The sequence below is a fragment of the Aythya marila genome (genome assembly GCF_965140915.1).
Source record: "Aythya marila genome assembly, chromosome: 20".
NCBI classification, from domain to species: domain Eukaryota; kingdom Metazoa; phylum Chordata; class Aves; order Anseriformes; family Anatidae; genus Aythya; species Aythya marila.
In genome coordinates, this window is record NC_139061.1 from 11,141,330 (window position 1) to 11,166,819 (window position 25,490).

Sequence of the window (25,490 nt, forward strand, 5' to 3'; positions counted from 1 at the left end):
AAAGTTTCTTGTTTAGAGAGGACACTCTGTCTTCTTCCTCCAAAAATGAATTTTGTCTAATAATCCTGCAAAATAATCAACCTTACAAAAGGCCTTCTTCAAATGTTATATTTATATATATATATGTATATACATATATATACACACACATACACACATATATATAAATATAGACTTCTATGATTTTTTCCCATTCTACGCAATGTCTCAATAAAGAGATCAGCAATTTTATTCTACAAAGAAGCAACACATAAAAGGGGAAAATTAAAGTCTTAAGAACATCATATCCATATTTCACTGATTACACATAAAAGGAAAAAAAATCACCATGAACAACTGTCTTTGAAGTTTTCTCGGATTAGCAAAACCCAAGTGCAGAGCGGCCCCGTCTCGCTATCACCGGCAGGCTCGCGGCCGGGCGGCTGAGCCAGCCCCAGCCCCGCACACCCCGCCACTCCGAGTTTGCTGCACTTCCCTCCCGCGGAGTCGGACGTGGTTGGAATGTATGGAGTTTAGGAAAGGTTCCCAACAACGACTGCGCCGTCGGACGATCCTCTCTAGGCCAGCTTCAGTGTGCTCACTGGGAATGATGGCATGGTTACCATAGTCACCGGGTTTAGGACCGTCTGCCCAACCAACTGCGGGTGATGGACAACTTGGGTTCCTACAGCAGGCTTGGCCATCACCGCTTGCTGGCCAAGGCTTGTGGTTCCATTCACTTGCTGGTGAGAGATAGTGTGAGCAATGTGGCTCACCACAGGCTGGCTGACGGCCACGGGCTGAGGGTAGATGGGCAGCTGCTGGCCGAGGTGGGCCATGTGGTTGATGGTGGCTGGGTGCACAGTGATGTGGCCGATAGGCTGAGCAGCAGTGGTAAGTTGCACAGGGCTGGACGTGGAAGGTGCAATGTGAGCAATGTGCTTGGTCTGTGGACCCTGAATCACGTGGTTGACAGTCTGAATGACCGAGGCGTGGGTAGTGGCGGTGTGGGCAATAACAGTCGATTGCACGGTCGAAGCCGCCACGATGTGAGTCTGTGCTGGGACGATCGCCTGCGGCTGGACCAGTGCTTGTGTCTGGATGGGAGGCTGTGCGTGGGCTGGGGTTTGTTTCTGCTGGATAGACAGGTGCTGAGGCAAAACTGCTGGGTGATGGGAAGCAGCATTTGAAGGGACGGCTTTCAGGAGCTCTGGGTGCTGGCGCTGGGTTAGTTTTGGTAAAGAGTTCACTGGCCTGTCATCTTCCATGTCTTCATCCATGTTGTCTTCACCCTCTGGAAAAAAAAACGAAAGGAAGAAACTCCCATAAAAAAGAAAGCAGAGCACGAACTGGGGTAACCAGCCTCTCCTACATGGCAGCACAAGCAGAAGAGATGGCAGCAGGAGGAGACGCTGAGCTACGAAGGGCAGCACAGCACAGCAGGCCCCAGTGGGGTGGGCACACCCCTCTCTTCTCTGCGTGTGGGACAAGGACACAGAGCCAGGCTCTCAGCCCAGAGAGGGGTGCCCACAAAAGGCTGAGAGATCTCACTTGGCAGGCATGGGAAGCAACTTGAGCAGAGGCAGACAGACAACCTGGGATTAGGAGTGCTCCGTGCACAAAGAGAACAGGACTTCTCATCCTGGCAAGTTGCTCTACCAGCTGGAACTACCCCTTCTGCTCCCAGAGCAGAAAGGAAACACCGATGAAGAAACATGGCAGCAAGTTCCTCAGCCTGCTTCTGGAAAAAGGAGTCTCCATTCAGCCCACAAATTAATGCGGCAATACTGACCCTAAGGAGATGAGGATCGTGAGCAGGGCACCTTGCACTGCATGCTCTGAGGACAGCCATGCAGTAGACTAAAAATCTCAGAAGACATGGAAGCAGCAGGAAAACCAGGGAACGTACTTCCCTTTTGCAAGCGCTGTGGTTAGGAGTAGTTCGAAGACATCATTTTCAGCTGAGGCCGGCTGATGCCCCTACTTACAAAGCACCCCTACTCTCAGCTTCCACCTGGAGATGGTTGAGAGCATGTTCAAAGGTGATGAACCCAATACAGGACTCCGAATGAACCAGAAAGTTCATGTTTTCCCTTTCTGGAAGCTGCTGTATCGTCTGCCTGGAGCACCAAGAGCAAACGCTGTTATGATTTGAAGGAGTTGCTGCCAATAGTTAAGAATTGCTACCCCCTTCCGATCCCTGGAAAGCAAAGCACTGTCCATCCACGACTGCCTATTCTTCCTGCTGTAGATCACTGGTACGGAGAAACGCATGCACTCTCCTACCTCACAGAAACTTCTTACTGGGAGCAGCACACTCGATTTTCATTAGTATCATTTTATCTTCATAGTGAATCCTTCTCATGCAATGTAAAGGCTCGTTAAGTTGGTCAAATGCTCTGGTGATCTTTCCTGTACCAATTCCTTCTTCTCTGCATGGCTGAACACCTTCCCACCTCCATGCACAAATACATCAAGATGCTTACACACCAGTCAGTTCTACTGAGCAGTGGTGCACAGCTGTGCAAGAGGGAAACTACATTTTGAGAGCAGGGAGCTTCATGTGAGATACTAGCAGGCTGAATGTGCAAACCTGCACTTTGTATTTACCTAACACTGCTGAGGCATGATTTTCAGTGTACTTTACACAAGTAGAAGTATTTTATTAGACCAGCATCAATGATTACAAAACACTTAAAAACCTCTTACTTCATTCTGAATGCAAAGAAACTGTGCTAGTGCTAAATGAAGACTCCCAACACCACCACCACTACACAGCTGTGCCGGTGATGTACAGTGATGATAAAAGAAGAGAGAAATTGCAGATACCTGATGCTGTCGAGGTAGATGCCTGGTCATCCTCTGGCTGAACTGTCTGTCGAATAATTCTGTCGATCTCCATGATGTCCATCCACTGGCTCAACTCATTCTTCACTTCTGCCAGTCGCTGCTGGGTAGCAATCTTCTCTCTCGCCAGCCGCTCCATCTCGTGCTCATATTCTTTTTCCTTTCTCTTTAAAGTCTAAAGACAGGAAGAAATAAAAAAAATATATCTAGGGAGAAAAAAGACAAATGTAACCTATGCCAACCCGGTCATTCCCACATCCATTACTGGTTTTCTTCTGTTACCAGTTATACTGGTGTAGACCTCATCAGATGTAGTTATGCCTTTCGAATTCATGCAGAAGGGGAAAGGAGGAGACCTGGCCATGAAAGCCTGGAGGGTTACTTTGACCAACCACTTTCTGTTTTCTGAAGGAAAACTGATGAGCCTCCAAAGCTGAAATGGTTAACCACGCCAGGGGTGAGGCACTTCAGCTGCGGGGGTAACAGCCTAAAGCTCCTTAGGAAAATCTGTGAAGCTTTTTCTCTGGAAAAAAAAAAAAAGTATTTCTCTGAAAAAAATTTAAAAGAGTATTTCTGCCACTCTACGGACAGAAAATTAAACCTTCTTCCTACATTCTTTCTCTCTCCTGACCTCCACAGTTCTTTCTCTCTCCACTTCTGACCCGTCGGGCCGGGCGCGCTCCAGGGGAAGGTGCCGGGAGGCGGCAGAGCAGATGGCCGGAGTCTGCTGGCCCCAGTCATCCTTCAGGAACTATTCTGGGATGTGTTTTGTTGTAGCTCGCCACGTAAAGACGGATTTCCCGGCTGAGCTGCTACTCGGCTTAGTAACAAACCTAGTGTAATTAACCAGAGCCTGCCTCCCTCTCCAGCACCTCCCCTTGCTCTGTGCCAGCAGCACCCCCCTGCAGGCACAGTCCCAAGGGCCCTGCAGGAGCTGCACGTGTGTGCTACCCTGCAAGGGGAGCCCGGGAGGCTCCAGCAGAGCTGTCCCCAGCCCCCCAGCCCCTGCAGCACAACGCCCGTGTCCCCAGCAGGAGCTTGGCCATTCTGCCGTCTCCCACGCCTGGATCTCCTGTACCAGGGCAAGAGGATGCCCTGCAAGCTGGGCTGGGTAAGAGGGGCTGACGCAGCCCAGAAGGGATGGCAGGACAGGGAGCAGACCCCCTCCTGCCCCTCCGTTTCTTCCTATCGGTGCCGCTGGGGGCCTGGTACTGATGGGGTGATCATCTGCCCGTGCTCCTTCCTGAGCAGTGTCATCGGCGGCCCCCTGGGCAGACTGCCAACCTGGCACCTGCCTGTCGATGGGTCAATTTTTGCGAATCACCCCGCCCACGTCAGGTGCCAGGCTTTCCAGTCACACATCAGAAACACCACAGGGTCAGCCAGACCTTAGTATTGTGACTGCGCTTGCCTATATGTTCTCAAACAGAAAACACCTTCAGAGACATGCACTGGTCTCCTCCACCTTTTTTCTGAAACAGGAATTTCTTGCTGCAGCAGTATTATCACAACAGATCCTACTCTATACAAAAAAAAAAAAAAAGCAAGTCACGGCGGTTACATTTATTTTTAAAATAAGCAGCGACCACACCGACACTGCTTTCACCAAACCCAAACCCTTGGGATCTTCCAACAGAATTAGCACGTAGACCTAAAACTCAAACAGGCAGAGGAGACCCTGAAACTCCATAAAATACGTAATTAAGAATGAAACATCAACAAAAGGACTTCATACAAATGGCCAACCACCTGTCTTTCCAGGTCTGAAATTTCATTCAGCTGAGGCGTGTGCGCGGGCCAGCTGCAGGCCTGTAGCTGTGTCTGACCCACTTCTGCAGCACCGCTCCCACTGGGAGCTGCTGGGAAGGCGACAGCGAAGGCTTTGATAAAGTGCTTATAACTGGGACGAAGATTGAGCTGCCAGCCAGGATGCGGAATGAAGCACTCCCCAGGTGTGATCCAGGCCCAAAGACTCAGACCGTCACTGCCCAGAAGATGCTGCTCTCCTCTGCACCGCCTTGCAGCTTCTTCTGGGCCGTGGTCCCACAGCGGGAGCTCCCTGCCCGCAGCCAAGGACCAGTCTGGAGTCCCCCAGAGACTTTCGGGAGCCACTCCTTTAAGGACGGCTGCACCCAAAGCAGCTGAACCCCAAACACTGAACCACGAGGCCGCCCAGCCCTGCCACTGCAGTCAGTAGGCCAGGAATCCCTGCCGTGTACCAGGCAGCTCCGCCAGCACCGGGTGGCAGCAGGAGCGCTCTCAGGGACATCACAACCCTCGCTGGAGGAGGGCTGCGGGAGCAGGAGCCACGGCCTCAGCCCCTGGGTCACCGCCAGGCCTGCGGGCCCCGGCCCTGCCATGGCGCTGCCGGCAGTGAGGCCTCCACCGTGCTGCAGGGCTGGGCCCAGGGCACCAGCCTGGCACAGGGCAACGCCGCACGGCTCCGCCAGCACGGCTCTTCCCCTGCCACCACATTTCGGCCCAGACCCTTCTCCTGTGCCAGTAGCACTGCAGGACTGCTTCTTTCGACGTTAAGGAATGGAAGCGTTGGTTGCTCTGGCAACTCTTACGCTGCAGCATAAGGAAGGTATCGTGACAATCACACCGTTAAATCTGGCTTTTGTTTTACTCCTTAGGCACTTGAAGAAAACCTACAAACACACCACGGACCCTGACAGTGCTGTGGGAGAAGCCGATCTCTCTACCCCAGGAAGAAATCACGGATTTCCTGCTTTTCATGCGGATGTGCCCGTGGCTTTTGGCGGCTGAGAAGCTGTGCACACCAGCTGCCAGCTCTAGTGAAAAGGAGTTGGTGGTTTCACTCAGAGCATTCAGAGTTCTTGCAGCTTAACTCCTGACCACACGTGAAACCGGGAGCAGGGGCCACGTAAAGCACACAGGAACAGTGTGCTGCAGGGACGAGAATCCCTCTTGTTGGGCAGTTTCTTCCATTTCCCAGAAGGGCGGAACAATTCTGAAAGTGAAGGCTGTATTTACAAGGTCATTCAGCCACGCACGTCAGCATGCCTCGATGCAAAGTACGGGAGCAGTCCCAGGGAAAACACACCTGTCCTTTGGCTGGGTGCGAGCCAGGCAATGCCGGGCAGCTGCACGTATCGGCTGCGGTGCTGCCTGACCCCAAACCCGCCCCGCACACGTGGAGACGGTGACGAGGAAGGGAGGGCATGGTGAGGTCTCTCATCTCTTATTGCAACAGCAGCGACCAAGTCGAAATCCATACGGGGTTTGCCTTTGCTACCCATGCGATCGGCTTTTCCTCCGACACATGCAGCTGCCAGCTTCAAAGCCGCCTTTTCCCACACGGATTATTAAAGCAAACCAGCACAACTGCAGTGGCAGCAAGCACACGGTGCGATACGAGCTGGAACGTTTTGCGCCTTTGTGTCCGTTCTCACTGCAGAGCCATTATTTGGTCCTTGTGTGCATCCCACTTGCCATTATTTGGTAAACAAACCAGAAACAAACTACTGTTGTCACTACACTGCAAAGCTCATTTGTCACTGTAAAGAATTTTCCATTTTATAGCTGGCTGTAATTAAATTGCTTATTCTTATGTCAAGATGGAAAATAATGCTCCCGACGCTCTCTGCGCTTGCCTCAAGAATAATGCTAACCCTGTAGTTGGCATCAGTGAGGCTTAAAAGGTCTTATTAAAAAGCTCCCCTTATAGGCATTATATTAGCAATTTAAAAACTCACTTTCAATTATAAGCGTTTCCAGAAGTACATTTCAGCTGCTGTGCTCTATTACACAGCGCGCACCGATTAAAAATTCCCCATCAATGAGCAATCATGAGAGCGATTTGTGATTTTGAACCAGATTCCTTAACTCTTGGCTACTGTGGCTGCACACACCGGAGCACACCCCGCGGAGCTCTCGGGCCCCAGGAGCCCCCCTGCCGCCATCCCGCGTGCGGCACCCCACAGACTGCAGCAGAACCTGACCGGTCAGCGCGGGCTGTGCGGTGCCATGCACCGTGCTGACGCCTGGGGACAATGAAAACAGCTAAATCCCAGGAAAAGGCTCCCACCCTTGCAGGGACTGCCACGCCGCAGCAGAGCTGTGGGATGGCACCAGCCTGCCTCCTGGAACGTCTCGAGGAAGGCGGCACGCTGTGGGAAGCACAGGCCCCAAACAGCCTAAGTCCCCGAGACTGTTGGCAGAGGTGTTACACCCACCTGCGGTACTTTTGGGATGTTACATGACTCATATTAATTATGGACATTACTGCTTCGTATCTCGCTATGTCTTCTATCAAGTTCTTCAGGTGCAAGGAACAGTTTCTTTAAAACTGAAGCAACCGCGTGCCCAACTGGACCGAGCCTGCAGTGCTGAAGGAGAACCAGAGCAAGCCCAAAATCCAGGTGCCTGCCTCCTGCATGGGCATCCTGTGAGGTGTCAGGCCGTGGCGTCAGGCCGTGCCCGCAGCCTCCACACACGGCCTGGGCTGCCCCTGGCAGAGAGCAGCGCCGGGCAGGATGAGGCCCCAAGCGGAGGTGAGGCTGGCGCTTGTTCTCGGGAGCTCGCATGGCTGGTGGGAAAGCCCCGGCTGGTTGCCACGGGAACAAAATCCCTCGTTTCCATGGCAACTGCATGGTTCGGCTGGCTCTTACAGATGCCATCTCGCAGCGGGGCCACGCAGGCTCCCGCAGAACACAGGCACAGCGCCGCCACCAGCGGCCGAAGCAGCCCCTGCCCCGTCCCTGCCCCATCCCTGCTCTGCTGCCCACGGCCGCACAGCCGGGAGCAGGTACAGCCGGGCACCGACCTGCCACCATCCCTCATGAATTTTCCTGGGAGCGTTTGCTCGGCAGAGGGCTCTGGTCTCACCTACCCAGAGGCAAGGGAACCTGAGGACAGCGTGCAGAGCTCCGGGGCCCTAAGGCGCAGGCTCACCTACAGGCTCAGGCTGCAGCACAACACTGCCGAGGGAGGCAGCACACGCTGCGTTTCACTGTAAGCACCGACGGGCTCAGCACCTTTTATCTGACAACCACTCGGTCTCAGACACAGAACGACATCTGGCTGTGGCTATCCACTGAGAGCTGCTGTTTGCCGGTGCCCACACGCGGAGCAGCCGTGTCCCTGCAGGCCCCGGGCAGCACCAGCCCGTGGGGGGGTCTTGCAGGAGCTCCCTTCCCTGCTGACTTTGGGAAGGTGAGAGCTTGTCTGCGGAGGGAGGAGAGGAAGGAGGAGGTGCAGAGCAAGGATTCGGGGCTGTTTACCACTGGCTTTGCATTAGTTTCAGTCTCCCAAGCTCTCAGAACTAACACTTCACACAACCACCAAAACCAAACCCCACCTCGCAGTGCTACGTTCTAGGATGTGACTTCAGCCTCACACGCACGCAGCAAGCTCTGTGCCTTCAGGAAATGAGCCAGCTGCTGTCCCGGCTTTCCTGCGAGTGACAAAAGCTGTGCTGCTGAGGGGCCTGTGACCATCGTATTTCTGGGCACCCAGCACGCTCCCTCTGGTTTGCAGAGGAAGAGCTAAATATCTAGAAATACTTCACAGAATAGGGAATCTGTCTGGAGAAGAGAGTCATGAGAGAATGAGAACACGTATTATTATTACTATTTATTATTTGCACACTGTTAGCACATAAAATTCCTGATACAAAACACAGTGGGCCACAATCTCTGGAACAAAAATGCACTTGAAAAATGGCTTTTTGCACTGGCCTTGCAGCTCCGAGAGGATCGAGCCTCCCGTGAGCACAGCTCTCTGAAGGAGGTATAAATAGTTACTGGATAGAGTGTAGCAAGAATCCAAAAAAAAAGACAAAGAATCAAAAAAAAAAAGACAAAGAATAAAGGACTTAAAAAAGAAGAGAGAGAAGCAGCAAATGACTGGAACACGCAGTGCAAACACAAACCAAGGCAAGGCGCAGCAGCTCCCGGTGGCAATCACCAAAACCACGCTGGCTTTTACCAGTTCAGCAGGTCTGCCCCATTCTTTGACATGGCTTTCAAGGGTAAGAGAAATCCAATGTTAAAAAAACACTGAAGTATTGTCTGCAATGACAATGTGTTCAGAGTGGTTGTGTGGTTTTCTTGTTTGTTTGTTTGTTTGTTTGTTTTAAATAATCTCTGTCACTCAGGAAATGTGAGATGTTTTCAATGACGCTAGTTGATACTGGATGCCCCAATACCCCGAAATGTGGGGTCTGTTATTTGGAAAATTATACTGACCAAGTAATTTTAATTTGCTTCACATGGCAAATATGTCTGTGGTAGAACTAATAGTTTTCTGCAAGCTAAAATCAATCACGCCGCGTTTCAAGGAGCGATTATTATTAGTGTCAAAATCACCGGATTAGAGACTCCTGAGCCTTTCCTGGGTGTACGTGGGACGCGCAGACAGCAGCTCTGGGAGCCAACCCGCAGCTGAGCTCCGGCTACAGCCGAATCTCTGACAGCTAGAGACGAGGAGGAGATAAATGTGGAGACGTTATCGCTGCATCTACGTGCTGCGGGATTCTTCTATTTTTCTTGGAGGCATCTCACTGCGGCTGCTGCGCGAGACAAAGCACGGTTCTGGATGGGCCCTGGCTACGGCCCCCCCTCTGTGCCTATTTTTGCAAGTCTGGCTCAGCCCCCAGGCGCACACACGGCTTCCCGGGGCTCCGAGCGGCTGCCACCGGGGAGCACCAGGCGAGGGCTTCCCCGTAATGAGCGCTCCCCTGGCAGATGCTGGCTGCACGGCCTCCTCGGGGGCCCTGCCTGGGCAGAGCCGGGTGGCCCCTTCCCACCCACCGCAAGCCTCGGCCTCGGGTCTCAGGAGCCTGAGCTCCTGCTGCCTCGGGAAAGCGCCGGTGCTCCTGCATCGCCTCCTTCCCCTGTTTCTCCCCCGCCGTAAGGAGGGCAGCGCTGGTGACTCACATCGGGCAGCTCCACCTACGGCCCACAGATCGGATCTGGGTCACCAGAGGATTTCTGTCGACCTCCCTCCCTCGCTGCTTCGGCCACGGAGGGAACAAAACGGATCTCAGGGCAGCATGAAGAAGCCCGTGGTTAAACACAAACCACGCCTGCACCTGCGCGAGGCCACAAATCAATGCCACAAACATGCACGGGGAGGGTTTACGGCTGCCAGCGCCAGCAGCTCCGCGCCTGCCCCGTGCCCACCGTCCCCGCACGGCCGGTGCCCGGAGTCCTCCCGCTGCTCACTGCAGTGGCCCTGGAGCGGGGGCACCCCTGCAGGCCCCAGCACTCCCCGCTGGGCTGAGGCGGCCCCAGAGCCCCCCGAAACCCTTAGCATAAAGCCACAGGATGGTGCCAGCTGCTGGGGACGATGAGCTTTGAATCCCAACGAATTCTAAGCTAGCACAGCGGAGCAGAGCAAGAATTCTAAATTAAAAGTTGTATTTGTGGTTCAATCCTTTCTGACAGTTTTCGTAATTCTCAGCTGATCGGGACGCTGCCAGCCCACCCAAGCTGTACAAATTCACTGACTTGTGCAACACAGAAGGTGTTACAAGAAGTGAGTTCCGATTTTGCTCAATCTCACAGAGGCCCTGAGCAGCCACAAGGTGTTTCGGGCACCCCTACATGCAAGCCATGCTTTGGCCCCAAGATGATGGGGGAGCAGGGAGGGGAACAAAGGGTAATGTTTCCTAACTGGTCCTAAAACTATCCCCTTTTTAGACCAGCCTATTGACACTCAACAGCTTTTGTGTTACTAAATATATTAGCTATTATTGAAGTCTATCAAAATTGAATGTGACTGAGATGCTGACTGGCCAAGACACGTTGTAAGCTGCAAGGTTCACGGGGCATTCCTACAGGGCCACACAAATTAGTATCTAGCAGATGCCTTTTCTCCCTGGTGTAGCAATTTGCAGAGAAAAATGCAGTATCTCAGCAACCAATTCCAACACATCCTGGAGCCTACTCTCGGAACGGCAGCTGACAGCCAGGCCCTGGTGCCAGGTCACCTCGTTAAAGACACTGCCCCAGGATTAACACAAGGCTCTGAGCTACCTGGGAGCACCCGACATGCTCAAAACCTGACGAAGCATTTTGCCTGGGTGAGTCTGTTTGCAGAATGAACCACCACGTGAGGGGAAAGTGCCGCTGGGAGTATCTCAGACCTTTTGGGATGTGGACCGAAACACAAGCTGGGCTTTCTAGTGCTGCAGAAAAATGCCCGACCATCCCCAGGGCCAGTTCCTCTTTTCTCAAAGTACAGACACAGGGAGTGATCGTGCCCAACAGATGGCACCCACCTCCTACAGTCACCCGGTTTCCCATGGCCTGACTCAAAGAGAAAGAGACGGAACAGAAGTCACAGCTGCCCACAGAGAAGTGTTCGGGCAGAACGGTGAGAATTGGCAGGGAAGAAAGGCACAAGCAGGATCAGCATCACTGCAGGTTATACAGAGAACTAGGACAGGGGCCCTGTACAATTGTACTTGTATTTCCACCATCTCCAAAGGACGCTTTATCAGTATTTCCATCACATCATAGTCACACTGACATGACAACGGGAGGTGAAGCTGATACCACTTCCTGCTGCTGTATTGTAATTTCGAACCCCCCCTCATTCATTATCCTGCAGTTGCCTGAGCAGGACTGCCCCGACACCTATGGCTGCAAAGCATTGTGCAACATGGGCAGAACTCTGCTGTGTGAGGCATACACAGCACTTCTGTTTTCTTGTGACTGTTTGTAGTGCTGTGAGGTCAGTATTTACTTCCCTATAATTGCAAAGAGTATCAGCACACACCTTTGCTGTCTGCTAACAAGAACAGGAACCCAAGCTCCCCGGGTAACACGGGCCGTGGGGCTGTAAGCTCTTCCTATCAGGCTCTCAGAGAAAAGCAAAATCACAAAACAAAATGGTTGTTTTGTTAGTGAGTTTTTTCGCTGTCGCTGATTGGGGTTTTTGCCTTCCTTTAATGGTAGGTGACTTCTGCAGTGTTATACGTGAAATAAAACCCACGCAATCAGGTTGTACACATCACTGCTTTTGTCACATCCCGTGCACGCCTCTCCCGTGCCTGCTCTCTGACAGCAACCAGGAGTATGAGCAATGGTACTCGAAACGGACTGCAACACAGCTGCCATTTCCAAACCCTCTGCTACGCTCCGCCAGCTTTGGTTTGTGTTTCAGAACCTTAAGCGCTTCCTAAAGCTATTACCAAATGATAGCAGGGTGATAGCTGTGGGTTTTCTAGCAACTAAAAAAAATATGTAAAAGATTTATTAATTTGTTTACTCTCTCCAAACTCCTGTGTGTGAGTCACGAGTGAGACACCGCTCAGGAAAATCACCATCCCTTCTGGCAAGGGGACGGCTTCCACTCACCCCACAAGGTCCAAACACCGGCTTTTTTATTTCTATTGCATGACATGTTTTGTGGCTACTGCTGCAAATGAAGTTACTCCACCGACTGCTCTCTAGACAGAGCCTCCCTCTGGGGATGTCTCGCCCCAGGTGGTGAGGGCTGGTCGGGGATCTGGGTTCAGACGTCCGCAGCCCCCCGGGGCCCATGTCACTCTCAGCAGATGCGCCAGCCGGAGCACTGCACTCCCTGATTCAAGAAGAGAATCCCGAGTTCCTCGTACTTGATGACTGTGCAGGTTATCCAAAGGGAAAACAATCTGACAGTGCTGCTGCACGCGAGGCACGGCCCCGCGCTACGTGCTGGAAGCTGCTGAAGGATGCCCAGCAGCGGGAACTCGAGTTTGTGCCTCAGGCAGCACGCCGAGTGCCGAGGGACAGCGAGCTCAGAGCCTCCCCCAGCCTCTCAGGCTCCGAACCCCTCCTCCTGTGCGGATGCAGCCTGACGTCAGGCCCTGAAGCTAAAATCAATCCTTCAGTGGCTCCTCGAGGAGCAGGGGCTGCACTTGCTGTGCCGGTGCAGCTCCCCCTGCCTGCAGCGGAGCCCAGCCCCGTGCTCCAGTTCAGTGTTTCACAGCTTTCAGCAGGTTCCAATTCGCTTTACTTATTGAACACCTTTTCTTTTTTTTAAGTCCGATTTCTCATCTCTTTCTGACGCCCACAGCTGATCCCATACCCTTGTTCCATGACCACAGCCTATTGTTGCTGGAAGCCTTTATTACTTGCGATGAAATTCAGGCTAATTAGACAAGATAGAATCAATTGATCGGGCCAGGTAAACAATGCACAGCAGCTCCGCTTTGCATGTGAGTGCTGCTCACATGAAGCAGGCACTGAGCCTGGTCATGGACTCAGGTTCCTACCGGGCAAGTTTTACAGGAGGTAGCTGGCACTGAATTAAAACAAGCCGACGACACCAACACAACAAGCCACGGGCACGCTTTCCAAGGTGAGGGACCCATCAGATTCAGCATCACCGCTTGGTTTTATGCATCCTGATCAACAACCCGGCCACTACAGGGCAGGAACGCAGAGGAGCTCTCTTTTCTTATTCAGGACTGCAGGCAGACCAAACTCGAACCAGAGATACGTGGGCTCTGTCTGCAGCATGGCACCTCTCTGCAGCACAAGGCGCTCCCTTGGGGGTGTCCTCCTTTACCTATGAAACGTGTGAACCCTAACTCAGGCATTACCAAAGGGCTTTACAAATCCACTCATCTTGTTCTGGTTATTGTTAGCATAGACGGGAAACTGCACCATTTTTAGGTGCACAGTGTGTCACCTCATGCAGTTTGAGCCAAAGAGACCAGGTGAGGATATTTGAAATGTTTCACACAAACAATCAGCATTACTGATTAGCGCAAATCCATCAGTTTATGAGGGGTTTCTACTCCCAGCAGGAGGTCAGGAATCAGCTCTGTAATTTATCGTTCACCCTACGAGAGCATCCTGTGCTCTCAGCTCAGGTGGTGACTTGAGGAGAGGTGGCAGAAGAGCTCAGGCTGCAAAGAGGTGACAAAGGAGGAAGCAGACACAAGGAAAATGGAAGGAACCAGCGTGGTATTGATAACAAAATGAGGCAAGGTTCCTGCATCAAAACTCAGTGACTGATGTTGACGTTGACACACTCTCTACTGCAGGGTCATGTTGTTGGTGGTTTTCTTTGTTTAGAAAAGGAGAGAGTCCCTTTTGCTTCCTAGGATCATCACTCCCTGCTTTATTCCTATTTCACATCCCTGTCCACTGGTTTCAGTTTGCCAAACTATTTTTCTTTCCATCTGGCAGTGATCTGGGACTGACAGACACTGTCCTTGCGTTAGCTTCATTCTGAAGCAGTTACGTCTGACACAGGGCAATGACATTGATCCTTGTCAGCAGGTCAGCTGAGGGCACGGCAGCGATGCAACGGGAGGTCAGCGGAGGAAGCCTGCATTTGCAATCAGACGAGGAAATTGGGCACATTTCCTTCAAAATGAACAATGCGGTCATTTATTTCTGAATCCAAAGAGATGTCAATTACCTCGAGTCCAGTACAACACTACTTCATTTTGTGCCCCAAGGGGGCACCTGAGCGAGGGCCACACATCTGGCCCAGGGGCAGATGCCGGCTGTGATGTTGTGCTGTGCTAACACACTTGTTGGGCTTGCTGGTTGGCAGCCTGAGTGAGAGCATGGGGCTGCCACCCGCTCACCCCAGCAGCTGTGTAACTTCCGAAGGTTTTGTCTCTCATGTACAGATTTATTTAAGTGCATCTACATGCAGAAAAATCGTAAGATTGTTCTACACTGCATCTACATCCAGAAAAATGAGAAGACTGTTCAGCAACAAAAATTTCTCTGTGCTTACTGGGAAGGCTGCAGAAACAGAGCAGGAGGCAAGGCCTGAGCTGGTGGCAGTGGCTTTGCTCCTGTATCACTCCATCAGCAGGACGCTGGGCATAATTTAAACCCTGGCTCCTGAGGTAGGGAGAAACTGTCCCCTTCCTGCTCCTTTCCTTGGCAACACGTGACATCTGGGTCAATCCCTAGTTCATTTCAGTTATTTTCTATCTCCAATACGACAAAAGCAGCGAGTCGGACTGGAAGATGAGCTCTGTGAATCTGTAAGGGAAGTCCACTGCTTATACAGAGCACGTATGCCTCTGGCACAACTGGAGCTGGCGTGTTACCACAGCACCTTTTCTTCCCCCTCGGTGCTCTTCCAAGCCTCGTGCTAAGCAGCACACGCAGTCCTGTGGATCAGGCGTGTCCTGCTCACAGAGGGCTGCCAAGGATTCTCCTCTTTGCCCCCTGCAAGCTTCAGGAAGCTCAGCTTTGCCTGGTATTTCGTAAGCACACTGTTGTTTGACCAGCATTTGCCTCTGGTCGTACGGGAAGCTCTGGCAGACAAACGGGACTTGCAGTGTGAGCACAGGGCCGTGGGGCTGCGGCTCGGCGCTGTTCGCAGGCTGCCCGCTTTGGCTGTCCCGGTGTTACCCGGTGAGCTCATCGCCTGGATGCTGTTTCACACTCACTATGCAATAGGAAATAACCCCTGAAACTGGAAGGTGTTCAGGTACCATAGCGACAGGCGCAGTTTGAGAACACAGAGGAGAAAACAGCCTTGCTTAAGGGCTTCAATTAGCTTCCAACTACGATGATTACAACATTTCCTAGGGGGCAAGGAATCCTTCAAAGAGAATTAAATCACAACACCCAGCTGCACCGGAGTCCTGGCTACAAACTGCGTCTGCAGTCCTCTGCTCCCAGTTCTGCTCCCCGGCCGCCCCAGCAGCACCTTCCCCAGGCAGCTCCCACGTGCTGCTCGCCGAGGGACGGCCTCGGCCGGCTGCTCTCTGACCCCACCACGGGCACCCGGGCACTGCTCCCCACAAGCAGACCCCAGCATCTTCCTCCCGCTGTGTTTTTCCCATGGCACTTGAGGACCTAGGGGAACTTTCGGGAGGCCTGCAGCAGGCAGGACGGCGAGGCACAAAGGGCAGGTGGCTTGCACAAGCACGCACTTTGGCACAGGCACGGAGCCCAAGCCACCGCCACCTGCAGGGGACAAAACTCCCTCAGCCGAAAGCCACAGAGCTGGTCTGCACCACAACAGCCTGCACTGCCTAAAACCGAATCGCCATTTAAAAGGATTATTAACTTCCAGCTGTGTTCAGCCTAATTTCCTTTGTGCAACAGTGTGCTTAATTGCAGAGATTCTAATTTACTCTTGTAGAGCGCAGACCCAGCTTGAAGGATAAATTAGAATGACGGCTCCATGGGAAGTTTGGAATTTAACTTCTTGACTGATCTGATTTGATGCAGATACAAATGTTCAAACCCGGCCAAGGAAACAAACAGCCTGTTTCTAAGAAGTTCCAGCTGGAATGGGGAAAAAGGATTTCATAGGAAGAGAGGCTGCAGCAGTCAGCGCACTCTCATACTCCTGCGGGCACAGCTCATCAGCTAGGCAGAGCCTCAGGGCTGGCATGCTGCACTCCTCCTGTGGAAGGCTTTTTTTTCTTTTGTGAACAAACACTTTGCCATGTTGTGTCTTGATTTCTAAACCCCTTTTGTACAATCCCATGTTCTCCTCACAGGAGAGAGGCCAGCACCAGGCCCGTCAGCGGGACGTGCAGGCTCGGCGCGGCACTCGCGGTACCCTGTGGCTGTCTGCAGAAAGCTGGAAGGCTGCAGAGGCTGAGACGGAGACGCTCCACGTGTGGGGGTGCTAGCTCCGTATTCCTGCTGCCAGGAATAGACGGTTTCCTTTGTTTGCTCTTGTAACCGGCTCCTGTCTGCAGAGGAGGCTGGGATTCACCTCGCCCAGCCCTACAGCGAGGTGCTGCCCATGGCCCCACTGCTGCTCTGCACGTGCCGGGGGTGGCACCTCCTCTGCTCAGCCCCCGAGGATGCTCGGCCGGTGCTGGGGGCAGCCCCGGAGGGGCAGGCACTGCCAGCAGCACTGCACGGAGCTCACGCAGGCGGCGGCTTGGCCGTGCCCAGGGCCCGTGGGCGCTGCGGGTGGGCAGCCCGGGGCCACCATCAGTGCGCTGCGCACGTGGCCGGGGTGCTGGAGGCCAGGGAGCTCCTGGCCGGGAAGGAAGGAAGGAGGGAGGGAGGGCGGGCCAGGATGGATGGAGTCAGCACGACCTTCCTCGCCATCGCCGCGCAGACCGGGCTCCGTCTCCTGCCTCCACCCACCGGCCGCAGCAGGCCCTGCACTGGCCCTGACCTGGTTCTCCAGCCGTGCCCCGCCGCGGGTCCGAGGCCGCTCTGGGTTGCGGTGTCTGCACAGCCTCCCGGCGAGGCAGCTGGCAGCAAGCCCGTGGCCTCCGGACCCAGCACTTCAGGGCCAGCTCTTTGCTGAGGCACGTGCTTCCCACATGGCCCCCAGCTCCCCTCCGGCCCCCTCTGCCAGCCCAGGGGCAGCAAGTGCCCAGAGCCGGGGCTGGGTGAGGGCAGCTCAGAATTTCCCCTTCCCTTTCTTGTTATGAAATTCAAAGCAGCTTATGAGGAACGCACATTGACTCTCCAGCAGAATAAGTAACTCCTAACCTAACCTGTCAGCAGCAATTACGCACCAGTGAACCACAGCAGTCACCAGACATGTTTTCTGCATCTTTACACCTCCCTCAAACCCCAAGTGGAAACGCTGCACGGGCCCAGAGCACCAGCACTGCGTCTTCGTGTCCCTCCGAGCCCTACCTGCAGCTGCTCACCTGAGGGCAAACGCCTTGGGGTCGGAGCTCCCTTCACCTGTGCAAAGCTCCAGGGGTGAGCAGAGGGGCAGATAGGAAGTAAAACCAAAACCAACCAACCAAGCCTGCCTCGTTTGCCCTTTGCTATTTGCAGGTGGCAAAACCAGAGAGACAGAAGTGGGCCAAAGGATCCACGCTGGTGACGGCAGTTCAGAGGTGGCACTGAACTGGATCCCATGTGGTAGAAACTGAAGTGTTTTTCTGAATCCATGGGCACATGGTGGACCATCAAAAAGTAGTTTACGCTTCCTAAGAAAACATGACAAGAGTTCCATTCCCAGCAATTTACAGAGCTGTCTGTACACACGCACGTAGGGAGCACAGAACTGCCTTGCATCAGAGCATCAGAGTCAACGGATTTCACGACAGATCTAGAGGGGAAGGAGAAAAAGAATCGGCCACCCCCACCAACAGCCTCAAAGAGCATTTTAAGCTGTCTCGTAAAAGCACAGCGCAAAAATTTTGCCAGAGAGCAGTGCCTGCTCACGGACAGACCTGCGCTTGCATCAGTATTCACAGAGTGTCAGCAGGCGAGGAACAGCTCTGTTCGTGGCATCACGACTGGACTCGAGTCCCAAGTGCAAGAACAGGCGATGCGATCACTCCATCTCCGTTAGCGCTAATGAGAGCTCATCTCCTCGCTGACACCAGGCTGCCCGAAATCAAATGAAATGCTCTTATCTTCTCTGATGCCTATTAACCATAATACAACCACATCTCCAGAAGTGACCTTTTTAAACAACACAGATTTTTCTTTTTGTTTGCTACTCTCTAGTGGCCGGGTCCCATTACAATCTGGTTTCCATGCCCCAGCCAAAGGCTCTGCAAGGGACATCACGGGTTAAGGCCACTGAGAAGGGGCGAGCTGGCCCAATTCTCAGAGTCAGCGAGTACCTAGAGATGCTCCACACAAAAGGTAAGGTGAGCAGCGACTGCCCAGTACCTCTGATATACAGTTAAAATGGCATCTGAGAGATACTGAGAAATACGGGAAGAAAGAGAAGAAAGCAGACAACACACCACTGTGGAAAGCCCACCTGTGAGCAGTCCTCAGCACCCTTTATTCCAGCCAAAATGCTGGAGGTCTACTGGCTGTCTTCACTTGCAAGAGAGTGCTATGAATTTAGCAAATTTTCCATTTTCTAGAAAGAGTTTGATTGCATTACATGCTACTGGCTTCACAGTCACGGAGGACACCTCTAAGAACTACTTCTGGGCAACTATTAACCATTCTCCCACACAATCAACATGGAAAACAGACTGGGTAAGAACAATGCAATGGACAAAGCCAGCTGACGAGACTGCCGACCGTGTCAGTATGACAAAAACAATTAAGCAAACGTTAACACTTCACTTAACCCTAAACTCCAGTCTTTCCCTGCCTCTTCATAAGTGACACGCACTGACACCTCCACCTCATCAAAAACGAGACATTCAGAACAAGCCTGCCTGTTCTGGCTAACCAAACAGAAAACCTCCCCAAATCACATGGGTTAAAATTCCCCAAGTAAAAAAGTGGCAGCATATACTGGACTAGATGTCCCTTTTTAGGGTCATCCAGATTATCTGTCGCAGCAGGGTGAAAGCCACCCAGTCCATCACTGCTGCTGGTACTGATGGCTTACAGTGAGATAAGATTTCAAGTACAAGGAGACTGCATGAAGCAAGCATTCCTAGAAGACCTACGAGTCCTGGAAATCTGGAGCTTACGTGACTACGCTTGCATGGGGGTAGAGCAGGGCGGGTTCACTTCTCTCCTTTTCACTACAGGAAGCAGATATTTAGCTAGGTTTAAGGCAGGTCAGCACTGTGTCTCTCTGTTTCAGCAGACAAAGCGCCGTACGACAACGGCCAACAGTAAGCAGCAGCCACCCGAACGCCATCGGTACCTGGATGTATCGCAAGGCACTCCTTAGGACGCTGAGGTTTGAGGTCTTCTTGTCGTCGACGTTGGGGATGTTGCGTTTTAATGTCTCAAAGCATTCTTTCAAATGCGCACGTCTAAAGAAAACACAGGTGGTTTGTCAGCTTGCGAGCACACACCAGAAATCAATTTCACAGAGGGCTAAAGCTTAATTTGGGCCTTAATCCAGCAAAGCACTTACACATGTGCATAGCAGTCACCGGGACTACCTGCGTGCTTAACGCTGCACCCCCTCAACCCAGCAGACAGGCTTTGGGCTGTGCCTTGTGCGGCTCGGATTCTTGTCCTAGCTTTGGCAGGAAACCATCGTGCAATCTTAAATAAAATATCACGTCTCCCTGGGCTGTTCTCTTCACTCGCGCCACATTTCTGATTTGGCTATTTAGGCTACAGGAGCGTCAGAGCAGGGACTGGTCTTTATTCTGTATTCTGGCTGCACACGTGTTAGTTTGTTACTTCAAATCAAGTAAGAAATCACACCGTTATGCACGTGGGGATTTACTTTGCGGGATCAGGGCTTTGCAGGGTTATTGCAATGCAATTATGCAGCTAAATAAAACATACTGGGAAGCAAGAGATGCAGAATTGAGCTATAAGAAAGCAAAGCAATATTGCAAGATTCATTAAAAGTAACTAAGAATTTTGTTCAAGTCATTTGTTAAAAACAAAAGCAAAAAACCCAAGCCAAACAAATATTGACAGACTATAGGCCAAAAAATAAGTAAAAAGTGAAAGGGAATTATAATTGAAAAAAAGCAAAACCCTGGCTTTCTACGCACCTGTTCTTCTCCAATTTATTATGTACTTCCCTGGTCCCAACCCTGTAACCCAAACAGAACAAAGATAAACTCAGTGTCAGGTTTAAAACTATTGCCATTCAACCTCTACGTTCAGCAGCGTGTGTGTGTCTAGGATACGGAGGCAAATATTAACGAGCAATAGAGTTGTTGAGCTATCACTGCTTTCTTTGCATACATAATCTACCTGTACTCTATCAAGATAAACCCCATACTCCGCATGCATTTAGATGGGCTAAGCATCACCCACAGGCTGCACACAAGCTCCAAGGAGGTACCGGGGTAACGCGTCTGTGTGCACGCAGACACGGCCACTGCCAGCTACAGGAGGAGACCCCAGGTCTGAATTGTGTGTGTTTGTGCAGCCCTGGATTGCCCAGATTCTGACCCATTTCTGAGCTACGCCTACACTCCAGCGGGGTGAGATTTATGCGGTTGCAAATTAAAGTACACGTGACTTGGCAGACATACTTCAAACCTCTTTCATTTTTATTGTGCCTGAAATAACACAGCCAAACACAAGTATGAAGTGAAGTAATCCAGGAATCCTCCAGGCCCTGCTGAAGGGAAACCAGGGTCGGCTTCTGTTCCCGGGGGGCTCTGGTCTGTCCCTACCTCCCCAGGTCACGGGAGAACTTCTAGGAAAGGCCAAATTCACATTACCTTAGTTCTGCAGCTACAGTGGTGATAAAGCACACGAGCAGGCTCGTGGGGAGTTTGATACCCTCCTGACAGTACGCAAAGTGATTATTTGCTTCTGGTGCTTTTGGTTGAAAACGCACCGGCAGCGAGGTGAGCATTGCAGGAGGTGGGTTAATATTTAATAACTGCTCAGGAGTTTAAAAATAAATATTTGACAGCCTTTTCCCATGAAACATTTACAAGCTGGAAAAAGCGCCTTCCCAGCGCTTACACCCAGAATAGCTCCTCTCTGGGGAGCGGGAGACGCAGCGCACCCCCGGCACAGCGCTGGCAGCGACCCCGCGGGGCAAGGGCACCCCCCGGGCCCCGCTCACCCTGCCCCCAGCACGCAACCGAGCGCCAGCCCCGTGGCCAAGCGGTTTACAGACAGGGGCTGAAGATCGCCAGCTCTCTGCGAGGAGCTGCGTTGGCATTTTACCAAGGCTTTTATCTTTGCGAGGTTCTGTCTGCGTTATTTCCACCGTTTCAGACGGTGCCACCCCACGGCTCGTGCTCCTCCCGTGCTGCCTCACAGGGGACGGGAGCAAACGCGGGGCACCCAGGGGAAGGAAGCGAGCTGCCACGTCCCAGCGCGCTGCCACACGCCCAGTGCTCAGCTCCAGCGGGCAGGGGGCAAGCAGCAAGGCCAGATTTTGACCAGGCCGGAACATCTCTCCCGAGCAGGCGGCTTCAGAGAGGGGACTGCACTTTGCCCAGCTCCCACCAGCACCAGTTCGGGTGGGGAGGACCAGAGACGAGAAGCAGCTTGAGCCCTGCCCAGCAGGATGAGCTGGGCACTGCGACCTGGCTGGGCAGGAGGGGCACCGGGCCCCAGCACCTCCTCTGGACCCCCAAGCACAGCCCGAGCACAGCCCCGCTGCCTGGCCCCGGCCCCAAGGCAGGGCACAGCACGCAGCCGTGTCCCTGCGGGGTTAGCCCCCCCGGTCTGGGCAGTTCCAGAGAAACACCATCAGCTGCAGGCAGCGTGGTGATGGTCAGAGGTCTGGTAACAGGGCCCAGGGGAAAGACCGAAGAGATCCAGGTCATTTATCCTGCAGAAAGGAAGACTGCAGGGGGCAAAGGAAAGCGGTAAAAGGTTGCTACAAAGAGGAAGGGAATCAATTCTTCTCCCAGTCCGCTGGAAATAGCCCAAGAAATAACACCAGGCTACGTCCTAGCACGCTGTGCTCTGCAGCCAAAGTCCTTAGGAGCAAGGTGGACGCTGCCCAGGAGCAGCAGCAGAGTCACAAGCCCTGTCTGAGGGTGGGGACGGAGTAAACAGCCTCGAGTCCCTTCCAGCTCCAGGAGGCCCTCGGCAACTCCTCTGATCTCTGTCCTGGGAGACAACTTCCCAGAGCACAGTCCAGTGTTCAACAAAGTTCCTGCAAGGGCTGCTGCACAATCTCCCTGAGCACCATCAGCAGAGCCCAAAGCCCATCAGCAGGTGCTGCCTGAGGGCAGGCAGGCAGCGCTGGGCCTTGCTTCCTAACACGCTTCTGGCTTGGGGGAAAAACAAAACCAAGAAACCCTTGTATATTCTAGTCGCGGGGGGGGGGACCGAAAGACACCGAGCTAAGAAACTGTGCAATCAAAAAAAACCAAAGAGCCCCCCAAACATCCCTGGACCTCGGTGTTTCTGATCTGGCCGCTCTTTACAAAGCAGCAGCTGCTCGGGGGCACTGCGGTGCTCGGGCCCCGCCACCTGCCCCTGCCCGGTCTCACACTCACCCTCCGGGCCGCTTCTTCTGCTCGTTCGGCTTCACGTCCTCCGCCGGAGCCAGCTTCAGGGCGCCGAGCTGCGGGGCGGCTCCCGGGTGCTGCAGGGGCTGGGGCTGGATCGGCTGCTGAACCACATGGTGCTGCGAGATGGCCAGGACGGGCGCCGCGTAGTGCTGGAGCTGCTTGGGGCTGCCCGACGGCGGGGTGCCGGCCTTGCCGTCTGCCAGCAGCGGGCCCGGCGGCCGCTGGATGACCGGCGCCACCGCGGGCGCCTCCTTGGTGACGCCCGGAGTGCTTACGAGGGGCTGGTGGCGCTGCGCGAGCGGCGGGGACAGCGCGGCCTGGGCTGCCGGCTGCGGGGGGCTGGCGACCACCGGGATGGGGATGACGGAGATGGGGGCTGCCAGCGGCGGGGGCGGCGGCGGGGCCGGGGCGGGGGGCGAGATGGGCACCAGCAGCTCGCCCCGCGGCTCCTCCAGGGGGACGGCATGGTTGGCCCGCGGCGCGCTGCTGGCCTTCCGCTGCTCCTGCTCTCGCTCCAGGCGGAGCTTCTCGTGCTTCTCATTCTCGTCTGGAAGAGAAAGGGGACACCGCCAGTGAGTAAGGTAACGGGACTCCCCGCCACGGCGTCTCCCGCCCCACATCTCCCCCTGCGGCCTCTCTCAGCACCGAGCCGAGGCCTTCCCTCGGGCACACCTCACAGCAGCTGTGGGAGCCGGGCTCAGCCCCGCGCTCCAGCCGTGCTTCACCCCCCTCCCACGTCCCTTTTGCTCCAGCACACGTCTTACACACGCCACGGGTTCTGCCCCCAAATTCGGCCCTCAGAGCGATCGGCCGGGCTGCCTCCTGCCTGCCCTGCTACTGGCAGGCAGAAAGGAGCTGGGCGTCCCACCGCTGCCTCCTCGCCCCACCCCAGCGCCAAGGCACACGGCCAGTGCCAGCCGATTCTCCGTCCCGAGGCCTGAACGCCCAAATCGCAAGGCAAGAGGAAAAATGACCACGCCAAGAGAGACCCCGCAGCCCTGAGAGACGGCCTGCGGCACAGGAGGGCACGCTGAGGAGCCCCAGGCAGCACCTCCGACCTGGCCCCCCCTCGGTTCTGGGGTGTGAGCAGAAATCTGCAGTGCCGGTACTGACAAAATCAGAGAGAATTTGTTTATTCCATGCTTCTCCCCAACAGCCCGTACAGTTGCAAAATGGGGAGGAACGTGGAGAAAAAGGAAGCGATGCCCGTGGGAGCTGGGCTCAGCCCCCATCCCCACAGGACGGCCGCGGCCCCCGGCACCGCTCCCCCCGACACCTCCACCCAGAGCCCCCGCTCACATCTGGGTCCGAACGGCACAGAGCAACCCACAGCAAACATCTCAGCTCTTCCTCTTCGGTGCTTACACCCGACCTTCTGCCAAGGAGCCGGTCCCGGCCCTGCTGGCATCACACGGCCGGGGCCGTCCCCTCGCGGGAGGCGAGGCAGGGCCCGGAGCACCCCGGGCACAGAGGCCAGGCCCCGCAGCCACCCCTGGGGCCGGGCGGGGTCCTTGGGCTGCAGCCCCACATCTTGTGCCCTCAAGTGGGCACGGTAACCCCATGGGCTTTCCAGCAATACGAGCCCCTGCGGGCGTTTTTGTGCTGCTCTGGACTTCACCAAGGCTCCCAGCCTTCCCTTTGATGGAGCTGTTCCTGTATGTTCCTCGAACACCAGACAAAGTAAACGCGATCTGTGTGGCCCGACTAGCAAAATAAACCTCATTAAACGTGCTCCAGGTCTCCGGCTGTAATTGTGTGAACACGGCACAAATGAAATTTATTTATCCAAGTCCTGTGGCGCCAGCGGCCCCGGCCTCCAGACATCTCGCGGCCTTCACCCAACGCCTCCCCGCGCCCTGCCCACGGAGCTCGGTGCACGGCGCCCCCGGCAGAGGGCCAGGAGCTGCAAGAACAACTGGAGGGACGCTGACAGCAGGCCCGGGGCCGTCACCTCCTCCTAGGAACGTGCCAAGACCTGGGGGGAAAACTGTGCCTGGCTTCACCGAGCACGGGCTGCGAGAAACAAGGCAGGTGGCGCGCTGTGCTCGCAGGCAGCGGGCAGGGAACGCAAGGACCTCGCGGGCATCTCCGGCAGCTGCCCTCAGCCCAGGTTTCTGCAGCACACCCTGGCACATCCCCAGCCTTCGTTAACGCCCTCGGGCCCAGCTCCAGGTACGAGACCGGGCCAGCAGCAGCACGGGGCAGTGGCGGAGTGCCAGCTCTGCCCGCGCCGTGCGGCTGTGCTCGTGCTGGATGTGTCCTGCACCAGCCCCTGGCAGCCTCACCCAGCACAGCCCATCGGGCCAGGGAGCGTGCCGATGGCAAGGCTTTCCGGGGCATCCACAGGGGCTGGCAGTGAAATTCCTACAACAAACCATTTCTGTTCGCTGGGGAAGCCAAGAGAACAGGAAAGAAAGGTTATGAGCGAGCGTTACTGCTCAGCAATGTTTATGTAAATGTCTCTGCGAAGCAGGTGCAGCCCTCAGGCTGCTGACGAGCTGCCAGCAAGGCCTTTGGTGTTCCAAATCTTGAGCTCCCTTAAGCTAAAGAGTTCATTTCAGGGGTTTTGTTAGCCAAAATCTGATGCCAGTGAGCCGCTGCCCCTGCACTTGACTTGTTCACCGGCAAAAGGAGCCCAGCTCTCAGCTCTCTCCTCCGAGGGTGTTTGGGCAGCCCTGGGCAGCCCCCCCCCACCGGCAGCGCTTCCAGGTGCTGGGAAGGTGCCTGCTGCTCGCCTCGCACCCACAGCCTGCAAACAAACTGAAGCCACCCCTCACAAAGGGCCCACAGGGCTCTCGATTTGCCCACCGGCAGCAATTCCCCAGCTTTCTGTCGGAGCCACAGACCAGGGCGAGGACCAGCAGTGCTGAGGGCAGGGGGTGGCTGGGCAGGCAGGCACACACGGAACTCAATG

The 25,490-nt window shown here is 54.4% G+C and overlaps 1 protein-coding gene across 2 annotated transcripts in view; it reads right to left on the reverse strand.

Moving 5' to 3' along the window:
* Positions 1-211: 211 nt before the first annotated feature.
* MNT (MAX network transcriptional repressor) overlaps positions 212-25,490 on the reverse strand; it is a 29,257-nt gene continuing 3,978 nt past the window's right edge. Inside the window, exons 2-6 of one of the 2 annotated variants that reach the window (XM_082776514.1) lie at positions 22,562-23,123; positions 20,135-20,176; positions 19,321-19,432; positions 2,809-3,001; positions 212-1,273 (exon numbers count right to left, since the gene is read on the reverse strand). In XM_082776514.1, coding sequence (XP_082632640.1) covers positions 558-1,273; positions 2,809-3,001; positions 19,321-19,432; positions 20,135-20,176; positions 22,562-23,123 — 1,625 coding nt within the window. In that variant the 3' untranslated portion in view covers positions 212-557. The remainder of the gene's footprint in view (positions 1,274-2,808; positions 3,002-19,320; positions 19,433-20,134; positions 20,177-22,561; positions 23,124-25,490) is intronic. The other variant, XM_082776515.1, reaches the window with a different exon arrangement.